Source organism: Crassostrea angulata, chromosome 5 (assembly GCF_025612915.1).
Source record: "Crassostrea angulata isolate pt1a10 chromosome 5, ASM2561291v2, whole genome shotgun sequence".
Taxonomy (NCBI): domain Eukaryota; kingdom Metazoa; phylum Mollusca; class Bivalvia; order Ostreida; family Ostreidae; genus Magallana; species Magallana angulata.
This window is the reverse complement of record NC_069115.1, coordinates 58,291,960-58,309,535: the sequence shown is the minus strand read 5'-3', so window position 1 is coordinate 58,309,535 and position 17,576 is coordinate 58,291,960. Positions and strand designations below refer to the sequence as shown.

The 17,576-nt window shown below is 33.3% G+C and overlaps 1 protein-coding gene across 1 annotated transcript in view; it reads left to right on the top strand.

The window, feature by feature from the left end:
- The first annotated feature begins 3,119 nt into the window (after nucleotides 1-3,119).
- LOC128183713 (uncharacterized) overlaps nucleotides 3,120-17,576 on the top strand; it is a 28,777-nt gene continuing 14,320 nt past the window's right edge. Inside the window, exons 1-3 of the mRNA XM_052852832.1 lie at nucleotides 3,120-3,197; nucleotides 3,343-3,427; nucleotides 11,673-11,910. Coding sequence (XP_052708792.1) covers nucleotides 3,374-3,427; nucleotides 11,673-11,910 — 292 coding nt within the window. The 5' untranslated portion in view covers nucleotides 3,120-3,197; nucleotides 3,343-3,373. The remainder of the gene's footprint in view (nucleotides 3,198-3,342; nucleotides 3,428-11,672; nucleotides 11,911-17,576) is intronic.

The following is a 17,576-nucleotide window of genomic DNA, read 5'->3' as shown; positions in this document are numbered from 1 at the left end:
AAAAATCCAATAAATCATCTAGTATAAGTAAAAAATGATGAGAAAACGGAAACATTTCAGTTCGCAAAATGTGAATGTTACATGTAAATGTATAAGTTACGCAAGATCTGAGACCAGCTATAAGTCAGACAGATTTTTTTTTGAAAACCTTTTAAAAACATAAATGAAAGGCTTGGATTACTAATCAATTTACATGAAATAGTCTTTTTTTTGACGATTAAAATCAGAAGTAACATAAGGAATGTAACATACGATACCCGACTAAGAAGACGAACCAAGACTTTACTTCATATTAAAAAGAGGTCTTTTCTTTCTTTTAAAATTTAAAATAAAATTGAAATGATCTAATTATGTTTCACAGCTATCACAAAGAATAAGAAACATATGTTAGAAACAGAAACATATGTTACTTTTCCATGTAAAATTCCATAATCATGTCTCATGTTAGAAACATTCGAAATTCTTGCAAATATGCAATGTTATGATAACAAAACTTATTCTGAAAAGTTATTTTCTGATCAAGATTTTCATCCATCAATGATTGGGGGCAGAAACGTATGTTACACGCGACTGTTTGCAGGGGAAATTGGCCTACCTCAAAGCCTTTTAAAAAAAAAACCCGGCGATTTTTAACTCTAAACTGTTTTTGTAACAACATTTCTAGATTGTGCACAATATTTTCACTCTTAGCCAAAATAATTTGCTAACACATTTTAAATTTGTTTTTCTTCTCTTTGATTTGCAAGCTGTATAATATGAATAGGTGCGTGTACTTTTTACACTAAGAACAGTCAGTTGTATTGTTAGAGGATAAACAATTACACATTGACGACTAGATATGACAATTTTATTGAAACATTCTAAAGCGAGTTAACAACATGTTTTTTAGGACGGTTGGTGCAAGTAAAAAAAAATATTTTATCTGGCTGCAGCCGCCGTATTATATGCTTATCATTAACTAAGACTTATTCTAACAGGTACGCAAGCACTTTAGTAAGCTTGCTAAGAGTTTTCATGTAAACAAACTCTTATACGTTTAGTTATACTATCTAGAAAATTGACCCGTGCGTCCACGGGTTGACATTGCATATCGGACATTTACGAAATAGGTACATCGACACACCTTATAAATGACATTTACATAACAAAGCTATAAGCCTTCAATAATGCTAGTAATTTCACTTCATTTTCCTTAGTTTGAATGATCTAACTGTGTCTCGGGAAAGGCCTTCCCCCGGACCAGAGACACAAATTATGTCTCTGCCCGGACCTCACCACAGTTAGAATGACTCCCTTATACCCGTAATGTAGCATAAAATTGCAGAATCGCTCCGGAACGATTTTGCAGAAAGTTAATGAAGCTGCCTTGAAAACAACAGTCAAATTCATCACAACAAACCTTTTTGAGACTTCAAATACCTTTCAACAAAAAAGTTTTAATCCATAGAAAGGAAGAATTCAACACCTTTTTTTACCAACGTACACATATTTTCTTTGTAAAACTGGGTCCGTAGGACATTATTCATTTTTACGATAAAACATATTCTATTTCCACTCTCCTAACAAATATAATGTAACTTTTTTGCATGTAATCAAATATTTTTTGTCATCACGAAGACAAAAGTAAGTACATGTACTTAGTTGAAATGTTATTTTATACTTTCTCTCATAAGAAATCATTAAGATATATATATATATGAACAGAATTTATAGCAAAAGTCCAATGAAAATTTACCCGTATTTGTATTATCATTTCTGAGTTTATTCATGCAGATGTGATATTGTGGAAACATAAACTAAAGTTCCGTTAGCGTGAATGTATTGCGCAAGCGCAAGATTGTAAAATTCCTCAAAAAATCCAGGTGATTTCCGGGATTCTTTGAGGAATTTTCGTTGATTATTAATTAGCGAAGCTTAACTAAGAAAAAATAAAAACAAATTGGTAATCTTCAAGTACCAATGATGTTTAAAATATATAAAACAAAAGACAGTATTCTTCCAATTTCCCGGTTTTAAAGACCAAAAATTCGATTCTATTATTTTAATATAGTAGTATAGATTATTATACTTTCATGTTAAATACTGAAATCTGATTGATTTAGACGCAGTTGATAATCCGTTTTATTACGTTATCCTCAGCATTGGCAGCACACTTGGCAACAGGTAACACAACGAATTGTTGCATGCGCGTAAATTATGCGCGTACGGTTCGCCATAGAATTCATTCATATAAAAGCAGTAAAGTTTTCTTTTGAAATTTAGACAGGCTTTGCGTCGGTTGGCAATTGTTTTCTCGGGGTCAAGAATGTTGGTTTCATAACGAAAATATATATAATATGCATTTTTATTTTCAAGAATATTTTGTAACGAACGTAAAATAGCATTCCAGGCCTATTTTCCAAAACTTCCTTCATTTTGAAAGCTGACTCCACTGCAAATACTATATTCAAATGTTTTGACAAAAATATATATGACCGTTGAAAAATAGTACTTGAATATGGAAAGTAGTCAAAACTGTTAAAAGAAATCATACAATTTGCGTTCTGACCAAGACACCAATCCTTCTTATGACTTCATATCCAAATCATGATATCAGAAAAGGATTCAGTATCTTAATGAATCTTTTTTATATATGGTGTTAGCTTTTCAATCCTTTTTAAAAAGCTTTTTTTTTGAAAAAAAAAATAACTTTCAGGGAAAAAAACACCATGCAACTCTATGTTGGAATTTTGGGGATACATTCATCATTCCACATTTTTATTCGTCAAATATTGTCGAGGTCAATTATTAGCTTCCTAACATTTTATTTATAAAATTTATTTTTCAGAAAAATTGAAAACTGTTGAAGAGGTTCACTAAGTAGCTGATTTCAAAGAAGAATTTGGAGGGAATTTTTTTGCAGTCAAATCATTACTCTGTTAGAAGAATTTGTCAAGAGAACAGCTTAGATGACTGTTATTCCAAACATAAAAAATATTGTTAAAACTTCCTTATTGATTGTATTTTATAATTACATAGGAAAAAATAGCACAATATCAATATCAACAATAACAACAACAACAAAAGAGCATAATAAATAAAATCTTACCTGATAACCGTATCATAGATTCTTGTTGCAAAACCTTATCATAGATTCTTGTTGCATAGTATTGTTTGATTGCAAAACTGTTGACAAAACACAAATCATAAAAAAGCAGGTAGATGATTTTTTTCTACAAGTGTTTTAATAATCTTTGAATGCATAACCAGTTCAGCGATGTAAATATTCCGAAGAAGCTTAATACATAATATGATCCAGACTAATTGATCAGTACCTTTGACATGATGTTTTTGACCTTTCAGGTGTGTTATTCTTGAGAACAATTCGAGAAAAATGTCCTTTTATTGGAATAAAATTTGTCTGGTTTGTTGGATCTACGTTGCATTGGTACGTTTACAATGTTTACATTATTTCAATACAAATCAATCCCAGTATGAAGCTCTGCCATTCAGTCAACTGAATGTTTACTGAATGGTCTGGAAAGGTGACTGAATGACAGAGCTCTGCCATTCAGCCACCTTTCAGTTACCGTTCAATACCTTTCAATTGACTGAATGGCAGAGATTTATCCTGTAAATACTAAAACAGATATGACAAGGGCACCGCTAAGCGGAGCATCCCCTCGCGACATGAGCATGAGGAGCTATTGTGTGGGGGATGCATTATTTAGGAATTATTGATAGGAATACATAGTATTGTAAATGTAAATGAGGAGACCACATTCTACTAACTCTCAATTACTACAAAACAAATACATTTTCTTTACCTGTACTAGATCTAAATCCACAAACGATTTGAATTGCTTACTTTCACTTTGGTTTCACAGAAGTGAAGTGGAAGTAGCTATTGTTCAGTCGTACATAAAATTTCTGTTTAAAATTATGTTATCTTAACGATATATTAAAAAGTACTGAACTAATTGACTTGAAAATTATTAGGGTTTGTCCTTATACCATGCCAAATAAGTTTTATAAATATCTTTTAAACTTGCTTCCAAGCTGCACGCACGCACGCACGCACGCACACACAGACACACACACACACACACACACACACACACACATATTTATATAAACTCACTAGTCTCACATGATGAATACTTGCAACTGTATGGATTAAGTAATTTGCGAGACAAGTATTTAACACACACAGGGTTGTTGCTTTGCGGCACTAAGACCTGTCTCGTTGATGTGCGCGAAACGCTTGATCCGATCTTGCTTCCATACCATCGGGACACTACCACGAGCGCATTTTCACTTTTCTGCCAGGTCCTAAGTAGCTGCCGTCCCGCGCCATTCTCCCCGTCGTCATCGAAACCTTTATGAATGGTCCGGTCGGAGCTTACAAAACGGTACGCAAGGCCATTTTGTGTGGCACTCGGAACACTGTCGATACGCATGATTTTGATTATTGATCTCCTGACCTGCTGATTGGAATCTACGGCCGTGGAATGTGCTATGAACCTGTTACCGTTTTTCTCCATTATTCCCGGGGACGCGGCCAAGGAAACATTCGCACTCACAGATCCACAGTGCCGTCCAACAGGAAAGAATCTTCTCATAGAGGACGAGACGATCACCGGGGACAAAACAACGCGCAGGCGAATCAAGATAAGATTCAGAACTGTGGTTTCGACCATCACAAAGAACTAAGATATCCGATGTCCCGCAAAAGGAAAGCAGTATACCAAATGCCGACGATGGAATCATTTCTCTAAAGTGGGCAAAAGTGTTTGTGAAATTCATGAATATAGTGGTGTAGATGAATATGATGATGTGTGCCAATCATTTGAAAATGTTGATGTAGATGATGATGTAGATTATCAGTATGATGGTTTCTTTATTAATTGTATTGCAAAAACATGTACAAGTGTCACAAATAGTGATGCATTTGCTGAATTAAATGTATTGCATGCAGGGTCAAACAGCACAGTTTATTGTACACTAGACACAGGTTCACAAGTAAATGTACTCCAAGAGTCATGTCCTCTCCGTCCGGCCCAAAATCTTTTGGGGTATAGGGGTTTCCCACTTAAAGCTGACATGAACTCATAAAAGCGTTTGGTCGCCATATTAGTTTCGATCGCTCCTCTACTGCCACTGGGGTATATATACCGGTCGAGAAAGTTACGGTCGGTTGCTTTCCGATCGAGGCATTCAGGTTACACGGACTTCTAAATGCATGAACTATATATTGTAGTACAATCTTTGTAGGAAAGAATAAAGGAAACAACAATCAATAAAATACAAAATATATTTATTCTTTGAAAGAATTTCCAAGGTATCCGTACTATTTTGCACAAATAGTACTGCCTTACTTCACATACACATCGAACACGTGTCTCGTTCATACAGAGTGCATAACGTCTGTATCTTTTTGAAAACCCCGGCGGCACTGCATCCAACACAGTAGATGATAGTAAATCCAAGAAAGTAACAACGTAACATCGTTTCAATCGGTTTCTACGCAAAAAAATCTATGCGATCACTGACAATGCTCGATCTGCCACAGTGTGTGATTGCGCATGTGCAACGTTATAAAATATACAGGAAAACGGTCTACAATTATTGAGGATTTTTGAAGTATCTGTGTCTGGATTCCAGTTTGTCTTGTTTCGTCGTTCATTGGATATTCCTTGGCAGTGCAGTGGTTGTCATATTATTTTTGTTCTAAACGCGTTTCTATACGTCTTTTCGTCCAAGGTAACGTGTTCGGGTGAATGAAATACCTGAATGCGGTGAAGCATGACTTATATAGGGGGTGTGTAGCGATGAACAGAACAATAAAATTCGACAACTAATATGGCGGTAGTCGGAGATAAAAGGGAAATAATGCGTATTTATGAATTCATGTCAGCTTTAAGTCAGTAGGTGTTTGCAGTCTATATATTGATTGCATTGGTCAAAGGGTACAGAATGGGGAAAAAAAGTTCCGCCTATCTTGGGGTTACCATCATGTTTAAACTTAGGACTTGTAAAACTAGTTGACTCAGTTAATCTGACCCCACCTTCCAAGTCCCTTGATAAAGATCAAGTACTTGCCGAATACTGAGATATATTTACAGGCATAGGTCTGTTCCCAGGTGAAGTTAAAATTGAAGTTGACCCAACTATACAACCAGTTATTCACCCACCCCGTAGGGTCCCGAACGTCATATCTGAAAAGCTTAAAGTAGAATTAGATAGGATGGAAAAGGTCAAGGTAATTATAAAGGTTAAAGAACCAACCCAGTGGGGTAATTCCCTGGTTATTGCTGAAAAACATAACGGAACAACATTTGTTTAGACCCACGAGATTTAAATAAGGCTATTCGTCGCCCACACTACCCCATGAGAACTCTCAATGACGTTCTTCCACAGCTCTCTTAAGCAAAGCACTTTACGAAACTAGATGCTCGAAGTGGCTATTAGACATTGAAACTCACAGATGAGTCTAGCATGTTGAATACTTTCAATACCTCTTATGGCAGGTATAGATTTCTAAGACTTCCCTTTGGTCTAAAGTCATCCCAAGATGAATTTCAACGCAGAATTGATGAATGCTTTTAAGATTTACCAGGTTTAGTCGCTATAGTTGACGATGTTCTTGTTTATGACAAGACCAAAGCAGAACATGATACAAACTTGCGTGCAGTTCTGCAACGATGCAGAGAGAAAGGCATAAAGCTTAATCCTGAAAAACTTGCTGTTTGTCGGACAGAAGTAGACTATATTGGTCACATAATTTCAGGTCAAGATCTTAAGCCTGAACTTAAAAAGGTCAAAGCCATTAGCTTGATGCAGTCCCCTAAGAATCGCAGTGAGCTAGAGACTGTTTTAGGTTTGATTACCTATTAGCGCCAAGCTTGTCGATCACAGGAAATTGCTCCCATGAGGATGCTATATATTATCGTCCAGGTCTGAATTTGTTTGGGATGCAGCCCAAGATGAAGCCTTTAACAAAGTCAAGTCTATTCTTACAAGGTCTCCAGGACCTATTCTTTCATATTTTGACCCCAGTAAAGAGGTAGTGTTGCAAGTGACAGTTCAAACTGATCACATACCTTTGGTATCAATTATGAAAAACCCATTCACTCAGCGCCAGCTAGGTAACAGCGCATGGTATTACGGCTTCAAAGGTATTCTATTCACCTTTCACTTGTTCCTGGTAAGAAAATTCCAGTAGCTGACACTTTGTCCCGAAAATACTTACCCGATACATGTCCATCTATATCTGATGATGATATTGAAGCCCAAGTTCACATGATATCTAGCAAAATACCCATGAGTGACACATGTCTTGACAGAATCAGGTCAGAAACAGTTCAAGATTCTCAGTTAGTTACCTTAATGAGTACTATCCTTAATGGTTGGCCAAAGCACATGGCTCAGTGTCCACTCTCTGTAAGAGATTTCTGAAATTTAAGAGATGAATTGTCTGTTATAGGTCAGATAGTCATAAAAGGGAATAGAATTGTCATTCAAAGGTCAATGCAATATGAGATTTTGCAGAAACTTCACACAGGTCACCCAGGGGTAGAGATAACCCTTAGACGGGCCCGAGACTCTATGTTTCGGCCTGGTATATCACAAGTACGTGATATGATTCTTACTTGCACTATATGCCTTACCCACCGCCGCAACTCAAAACCTAGGGAACCTTTGAACATGACAGAAGTACCTGAATACCCATGTCAAGTTGTTGCCACTGATCTTTTCACATGGGAAGATCAGGATTTTCTTGTAGTAGTAGTACATTATTACAGTAGATATTTTGAAATCTTTAAACTTCAAAACACAACTAGTTAGAGTGTTATCTCTAAACTACAAGAATCATCCTCTAGAAATGGTATTCCAGAGAAAGAAGTATCAGATAATGGTCCACAATACTCTAGCCATGAATTTAGGGGTTTTGCCCTCCCGTGGAACTTTAAACACAGAACTTCTAATCCCAGATATCCCCAGTCCAATGGACTCGCTGAACAAAATGTCCGAACTGCCAAACGTCTGTTGACAAAGTCTAAGAAAGATGGACACAACTTGTTTATATCCCTCCTTGCTTATCGTTCAACACCCCTTAGTATTGGTCTTTCACCATCTCAGTTACTAATGTCTAAAAGGTTACGATCAGACTTGCCTATGCACCACTCCTTGTTGAAACCTCATGTCGATGACCAGTTTGATGCCAACACTCTATGATGAGTGATAAGATGAAATCGAAACAAAATTATGACGAGAGATCAAAATTATCACCACTTTTGGATAAGGGAGAGTTCAGTTAAATTCCAAAACATGGACCCCAGCAATTGTCTTAGAACCTCACAATGATAGGTCTTATCTTGTTAAGACACACAATGACTCTGTCTATAGGAGAAATAGCAAACAAATTTTTAGGTCCAGGGAAAAGGCAGAAAGTAATATAGAAACCCCTTACAATATACCTATCAATAATATCCCCACTGCCTATTACTCAACCTGAACCAAAGCGTAAGACATTTGACCCAGACATTGTCCAACCCATGTCTACTACATCTAACACATTAGGTGACCAGCCCAACCTTGCCTCTCCTAAACCAGTACAACATGACAGGCCATATGTTACCAGATCAGGCAGGATTGTTTAACCAAAACAAATACTGAATTTTTGAATATTCTGGTGTCTTTAATATGAAATTATATATCATTACAGTCATTATATTTGCAATAATGAAATGTAATTGAGACCTTTGATGCAATCTACTGTCAATATATTTACAAACCAACATGTGACATTTTGCCTTTTCAGTTACTTGTCATTGTTTGTGTACAATGTGGTTAAAACATCAAATTTATTGTGTAATTAAAGTAAATTTCCAATTTCTTTGAAAAAAGGGAGATGTCATATTATAAGAAATATTCTATGTACGACTTGATTTGTTTATTGAGCATGCGCAGATTAAAGTTTATTAAAAAGTTTATTAAAAAGATAGAAGTGGCGTCTCTTGTAATGTGCTAAAATCCGCTAGCATCCGTGGCTCATCATGCCATAACAACGTGTAACTTTATTAACCAAAATTATTAGCTTAAATGATCAATAAACTTCTATAATGTTAACATTGTATTCATTACAGAACACCCTAGCCGATCGCCGCGAATATTTCAGCGCGAGATCAAATCAAATAGCAGGTTTAATTATAAAAATCTTGTTCAAAGTAAAGTAAAACCTATCATGAATATATTTCTTTTTGTATAAGAAAATGATGCCTTTAAAACAATTTATATTACATTCAAGTTAAATCAATATTTACGCAGATACACATTCCGCATTCGATTTGTTAACATTGTTTTCATTACCACACACCCTAGCCGATTGCCGAGAACATTTTAGCCTGAAATCAAACATCACACGGGAAATAATGGGTTCAATCAAAATGCAACTCTGATTTGATTAAATATAAAATATTTTATAAACACTTTTTTTGGTAAAACATAATGAAAAAAAAAATGAATAATATGGCATTAAAGGTAATGTTTACGCAAGTATACAGTCCCCGTACGATTTAATGTATTCGATATATTGGTAAATATGTTACCTTGTTCATAAGGACTTCGATGGTTTACCTTAATTTTTCTTTTCCAATGCTTACAGATATGAATCACATATAATATTGGTTACTTTTGATTCATAAATTTAAGAAATTAGTATCATGCTAGAATGCCTAATAGGATTCTACCATTCTTGTTCGATAAATTTTCGTATACGGCGCCCTGAACGACTTGCTACTCTGAAATAAATTTTCTTGCCTATGAAAAGGCCCAAAATGATTAACACAATATGATAAACGGAAAAAGTGTTAACATTAAAAGATAAACCTGATTGGATTAATGCACGTACGATAGAATAGGATTAACGCACGATAGAACATTATGCACGCACGATAGGATAGGATCAACGCACAATAGAACAGTATACACGCACGATAGGATATGATTGATACACGATAGGATAGGATAGGATTGTCAAAAATGACGTTGTGGGTACTGTATATGATTATTTTTGTTTTTAATGTATTATGGCACATCAAGAGTTATGCAAGTCATGATTCTAAGGATACTGTTCTGGCCCCAATGGAACAGAAAATTAATATAGTCACGAAATATCTTGAAAACTTTAGATATCAGCACTACTACGTATTCTTCTTTTTTTTTGTATAGTGATGCATCACTAGTATAAAGTACCTGACCCACATGACCACCTCCTTCCTCTGAAATTGGAAAATATAATATAATTTGATAACTATTGAGATCCCCGCCCCTAAACGATGTTCATTGCCCCGATTAAATATTACATTTTGTCTATAATAAAAGATTAAAAAGCAATTTCCAAAATATTTATTTATTTACATTTAGAGAAAAATACCAATTTAGAAATAATTTTGCTACTGTAAAAATGCAAAAAGAGACTCTGAATCTTAAGAACCAAGTTTGATGGGATGGAGTGTAAACATTTAATTTAAATCATTTACTTTCAATAAGTTTAACTTGAATTTTAGTTTTTGATCCCGAGGGAGAAAATAAAACTTCTGATCATATCTCAATAGATCTCAAATCAGCAGAAAATTACTTGATTATGATAGATATTATAATTGACAAGAAGTATCTAAGTCAAATAGGCGAAAAAAAATATGTGATTTTGGATGAAAAATTACATTTTTGATAATTTAATTCAGTAAACATAAGCAAAAGCTCCACTTGGATTCGAACTCATGATCTGCGGTTCAGAGGCTTAATACTTTAACCACTGAGCTAAGACGATATACAACCCAATCGAACTATATAAACAGTTTAACAAAACATTTCAATCACCATCATGTGAAAGTATAAGTCTGGGTGTAGTGAGGTACCTAAAACAATTAATAGAATTTTTAAGACCACAAATCATATTTTAATAGATCATTTGACAATTATGAAAAATGTAAATATAATGTTATTTCATTTAAAAAAGTAATTTTATTTACAATTAAATATCCCAAAAATGAAAGTTAAATAAAATAGTTAGCCTTATTGCACATCTACTGAACACCTCCAATCCAATCATAATTCAAGAGTTGATGTCCCTGCTATGTTAAGTGTAAAGGGAGTTATTTTACTAGGGTTTGTTTTGTAGAAAACAGTCAAAATTCCCTTCAATAAGTGATATTCAATTAAAAATATACAAGACTAATTCTTGAGAAAAGTTACCCTGTTTTTACTTGTTTGATGCAGGTGTCAACTGAGTATTTTATCAATCATATACATAATATATGATATCAACATTATTCATATTCCCTAACCCCTTATATAAAAAAGTAGCTACTAAGTTATCACCAACGACTGCTGATGAAAATGTCTTTAATTCTTTAGAATATAAATTTTGTTATTATGACAAAGATAATGAGATAATGAGAGCGCATTTTCCCTTTACATAATTGTAGATAAGACTAATACAAGATAGCTATGACTTTTTAAATTTAAAACTTAAAGCATTAACAAAAATATATTTTCGGGAATTCATTTGCGTAATTCCAATTTTTACTCGTTTAATTAATTATTTAGATTAAAAAAACATTTTGAGCAAAACAAATTATGTTATGATTTTCTTGAGGTATTACAAGTGTTTTCTTACGTATTTACAGATACTGAATTTGGATAGAGAAGTGATTGGGATGCCATGTCTTTTGTCGTTTGAATTAATACGAAAGGTAAACCAATGTCCAAGAAATAAAGATGAATGGAATGTCAGAGCAGACATGTTTAACTGTTCATCAATTAACCAGACATGTGTGCAGACAGATATGTTTCAATATCATTGTGTTTTGAATTCGAATGGAACAGAGCTGTTGGAAACATGTGCCCCCATTAAATATATTTACGGTAATGTAAACCTTTTTGCACAACCTTCTTGAACCTTCTTGGTGCTTGTTACTTAAATGTATCAATGATTTTCACTTTTTATTTGTATTCAGCGTTAAATCAATATACAGACCTTGCTTCAACATATTTTTGAATTTTCAGTCGTTGACAGTATTGTTTTTGTCAGGTGCTCGCTAATTATAAAAAATAGTCTCTACACGTTTTGTTGATATGTTCCAAGTAGAAAATCATTCTTTAGATCATGTCTGCAACTTTGAATTTTGATAAAATAGGTGTTATATAAGACCACAGTCTTTTTGAAATTGAGATGAGTCGCGGTATTTTTAACATTAAAACCGGTTTTTAATACAATAAAAACACATTTAATGCATTTCTGCAGTTATAGAAGCGTTAATAAAAAATTACGATGACTTTTGCTAAGGCTTCAATGGCAAAATGAAAGGCAGCTATTAAGCAGTTCTTAATCTTAAATTGTAACTCACCATAACAGGTGATAGACAGTTTCGAAACCTTTTCTGCACTCTGTAGGGGCATGCTGGAACCATAATGAACCCTCTAATAAAATAAACAATTTTATTAGCCTTATCAGTTGATAGGCAATAATTAATAGTTCATAAGCAATTCATAAGCAGCTTTTTTTGGAAATAGTGTTCCTTTACTTAACTACTTTTGTACTGCTTTATAAAGTGTTAAGCTACTGTTTATTGCTTAATCAACTGTAAGCAAACTGTCTATGAACTGCTTAATAAAGTGTCAAGCAGTTCCACATTTTCTGAATTAATTGCTTTGATCTATAATTGAACATTTCCAAAGAAATACTTTATCATGATATTTTCACAGAGATACATGAACATGAACATAATATACCAATAATCTCTAAATGAAATTTGGATGGTCAATAGATTTAATAAGCCAACTTTAATGTGGATACGTACTGTATGTACATGTAGCTAGTTTTAAATTATCATTAAACTTATAATATTGACCCTCTTTCCAAACTCTTATTGAAAAGTTGTGATTCAAAATGTTTCCATGTTCATTAACCTTTGATTAATTATTGTGGTCCCACCCTACCCTAAGGGTCAATTCCATTCCACAACTCAATGATACATATACATGCATGCATGCTTGTACGTAAAAATATATCATATCTTATATAATTGAAGTGATCTAACCAGGCCAGTATCAAACTGGTTAAAGAAAATGTGTGTCGTATTTATTTCAACATGGTAATTCCGATTTAGAGAATGTATTTCAAACTACCCGATTACAATTAACATTCTTATTTAGTTAGCGAAGGACCTTACTTCGAATAAAAATGTAGTCGGTCATTTTCGACATTGAATAATAGCAGATGAACAACTGTCAATTATTTAATAAAAATGTACATATTAATGCATATACATGTATGTATGTATTATTTAGATTGACGCATGGGCCTAAACATTATCAATTTTGTTCAGTCGATTACTTGAGAAAAGCATAAACCAGCGTTTTATTCAAAACCCAACCGGAATAGATGGTGTGACGTCAAAATAATCAAGTTTTATGGTTTTTAATTCGAAAGAGTTCTAAATCATGTAAGACTCCCGTTAATACAATTTCTCTAACTTCAAACGTCCATTAAAGCTTAATTATGCAGTTTATTTTCAATACAACATGACCACGTGTGATAATCTAAACCACTTTATTGATATAAATGAAACATGATTTTGACTTCCTTTCCCCTTTAATGATAACCTTTAAAACCCTCACTCTGCTCATCACTTTGTCTTTGTGTGTTTTATATCTAAACTGGATACAGATGGGTCTTGGGTATTTTCTCTTGTGCGTGGGGTCTTTTTCTCACAGTCTAAAAAGATTTAGAATATCGACCGAATCAACCTCTTCCTCGCCTGGATCCAGTTCATGGATAAAAGCAACCCTTACATGTACGACGCTTGCAGGATTTGCGATTGGTTTTTCATCAAGCCCAATTATCACATTATTTTCTATTGAACGAGATTTTCATTCGAGAATTTGTTTCTCTTTGTACATTGACTATAATTATGCATTAGCCAAACCAACTATCGGAATATGATTAGAGATGTCCAACTCAAATTATATTATCATTTCTTATTTCAGAGAAAAGGGGGGGGGGGGGGTAAAAACATCCTCTTGGGGTCATCTACTTTATTGATTTGATGCATGTAATGCAAAAATTAAGAATATATATAATTAAGTGATAATTGACATAATTGTATACATGTAACCTTGCGTTTCTTAAATGTTTTGTTTGATAAATCCGCTTGATAATATAAAATGTAAATATTTTCAAAAAATAGCTTAAAATGCCTCTTTCGCCCAAATGTATTGCCTTTTGAGTTTGATGGAGGTTATATTTTTTGCAATCATATACCCCCACCACTCACCTAATAAGATAAACATCAAATGTAGTCAATATTGGGTAATTAATATTTGAGAGGAGTTAAACAGATATCGCCCTCTTTAATTAATAAAAAATAAAAGTCATATCAAATATTAGTAAGTTTTTCCACAAACGAGCCGCCATTGATAAACATTATCAAATCATTTGAATGTTTAAATCTGATTTACATTAAACTAAGATATTGTAACATTCTGGGGTTCTTTTTTTGTTTATTTTGGGGGGTTTGGGGGTTTGTGTGTGTGTGGGTGGTGGTTTTTTTTGGTGTAAATCTTAACGTATATAAAAGATAAAACTATCAAAACCAAAAAATAAAATTATCATCTACGACAACATCTACAGAAAGGGACGCAATATTATATTATGAAATTACTACATTTAGTTTCTAAACACAGGTGACATAAGATTACAATGTGCTTTTTTATATGTGACAACTAGTATTATCTTTTTGTTACAATCTGCAAAACAAACTGAAATACAGAGAGGACATAATATCTAATACGATAAAATGACGTAAAATTAATTATTCATTTATTTTCATAGCAATTGCAATGTAATACGTAACAAGATGAACGTTGTCAATGTTCCAGCAAACCGGCCTTTTTTGTGATATTAACGGGGATAAAAGTACATTAAAATCTAATTCTCTCACCGGTTTACGATTTTCAAGTTTTAGACCATTTGACAAAAAATATGTTTTAAAATTTGTTGTAAAGGTGAAAATTATATAAGCCCCAATTGGGATTCGAACTCAAGACTTAGAGACCCGTAGTTCATGCTCTTTTTTATCTGTAGTTTGAGCTCTAACCCATAGCGCAAAGTTGTTAGTGATTATTTTTCTGAAAGAAAGCATTTATAAAATTATACTTTTCATAATAATTATTGATTTCTTTTTCAAAGAATAGACATGCAGAACAGACATTCGGTCACGTCACACACACACACACACACACACACACAACACACACACACACACACACACACACACACACACACACACACACACACACACACACAGAAAAAAGTTTATGTAACAAAAATGAAAAATTGAAGAAAAAAACTAGATGCGATCTTGTTGCGAGCAACGAGTGGATCTTCCGTTTGATTTTTTTATCAGATGCGATAACATGAGATTTTAACTGAGATTTAAATCTGTCTGATGTCGATTTAAATGAGTTTGAAAATGCAAAAAATCTTAGGATTATAGATGTCATTTGACGCAGAAATCCAAGTGCATTTCAAAAATCATGTTTTAAAATTAGTCTGAGGTTGTATAAACACCATTTAAATAAATTTAAATCTTTTCAAAAAATTAAATGACTTCCATTCAATTCAAAAAAGATGTCATCAGACACAGAATTGCAAGCTTTACTTTGATATCATGATTTCATATTAGTTTGAGGTCATTTAACACACGATTTTAAATGAGTTTCAAATTATTGAAAAATTTAAATTTCATCCAATCAATTATCAATTCGTGAAAGATGTCATGAGACGCAGAATTGCAAGCACAACTTAGATATCATTATTTAAAATTAGTCTGATGTCATTTTAACTCGATATAAATGAGTTTAAAATTATTGAAAAAATTTAAATTTCATCGAACCAAACCGCAAAAGATGTTATTAGACACAGAATTGCAAGTGCAACTGAAATATTATGTTTTTTTTAATTAGTCTGAGGTCATTTTAATACGATTCAATCAAATTTAAATTAAAAAAAAAATTAAATTACATTTATTCATTTCAAAGAGATGTCTGCAGACGCAGAACTTAGATATCATGTTTTAAAATTAGTTTGATGTCATTTTAACACAATTGAATTTTAGTTTAAAAATTTAGCTTTCCTACTCAGAGTTCCCGGACAATGATTTTTCTCAAAATGCTTAACTGGCATGTCCTATATCATTCCTAAAAATTTTAGCTTTCTATCATTACTCGTTTTAAAGTAGATGCGTGGACAAAGAAATATCATCGAAAACAAGTCTTATATTTTGACCCCAGGGTGCTTCCGTAATCAGAATTTCCGGACAATGATTTTTACTCGGTAGGCTACACTAACATGTACTCTATCATTCCTAAAATGTCAGCTTTCTATTTTTACTCGCGTTTCTAAACAGATGCGTGGACAAGGAGAATTGGTCAAAAACCTGTCCTTCAGTACCCTGATTTTCAAGAAAATATTTTTTCATTGAGAGCCTTTATGCTCATGTTCTCTATCATTTCTGAAAATTTTAGTTTTCTATCTTTGCTCGGTTTTTTGAGTAGATTCGTAGACAAAAATTCATGACAAAATTGGAGATAAGTCCAAACCGGAGGTGATTTTTACAAAATCAAAAAGATATATAACATAATAGATGAAAATAGATCAATGCTGAAAATTTGACGAAAATCGGACCACCCATCTCCGAGAAATCTTCTTCACAACAATTGTAAAGAAAAAAAATAAAGCTAAAAAAGAAACAATAGAATAATAGAAGGGTCATCCGCTGAGACGAAAGAGCATAATAATTATATTGAAAATAAATTAGATGTCAGCATCAAAAATACCTTACCAACCGTCCCATAATTTTTCAAAATATTTTATTTACAAGTTTGTATTGCAGCATATCTCTCAATATTGTATTTAAGTTTTAAATGACAAAGGAAACCAATCAGTATTGGAATCTTATTTGACCTATTTGACCTATGATAACAAAATTTATTGATTCATATAAAGAATTATAAAATTAATGACTTAGTTATGAAACGACAATGGAATTTGGCCAAGTATAATATTAGACATATTAACGAGGCTGAGTTCAGTTCGAGTACGCACGCTTTTTGCAGCGTTCCATTTGCATTGTGACGTCATCTTTTTGCTTGGTTGACGCAATGGCGAACTGGTTGGTTTCAACTGCAGTTACTCAGTGAAATTTGTTGAAAATAGCTCGATTAAGGCGTAAAATTAATATCACATTTTAAATTAATGGCCCTGAATATATGATGTTCTATATTTATTTAATACTTTAATATGTCTAAATGTTTTAATGATACTATAAAGTTTCCGAGATTGTCAAATAAACAATAGCCATAACTGACTCATCTGGAAAATTGGGCATACAACAAACCAAATTGATAAGACCACCGGAACAAACAAGGATGTAATTTTTTTTTCATCTGACCATTTGATCCCTTTTAGCAATGACTTTCATATGTAGAACAGGAAATAAATCCATAGAGCAGAAGTTAATACAAAAAAT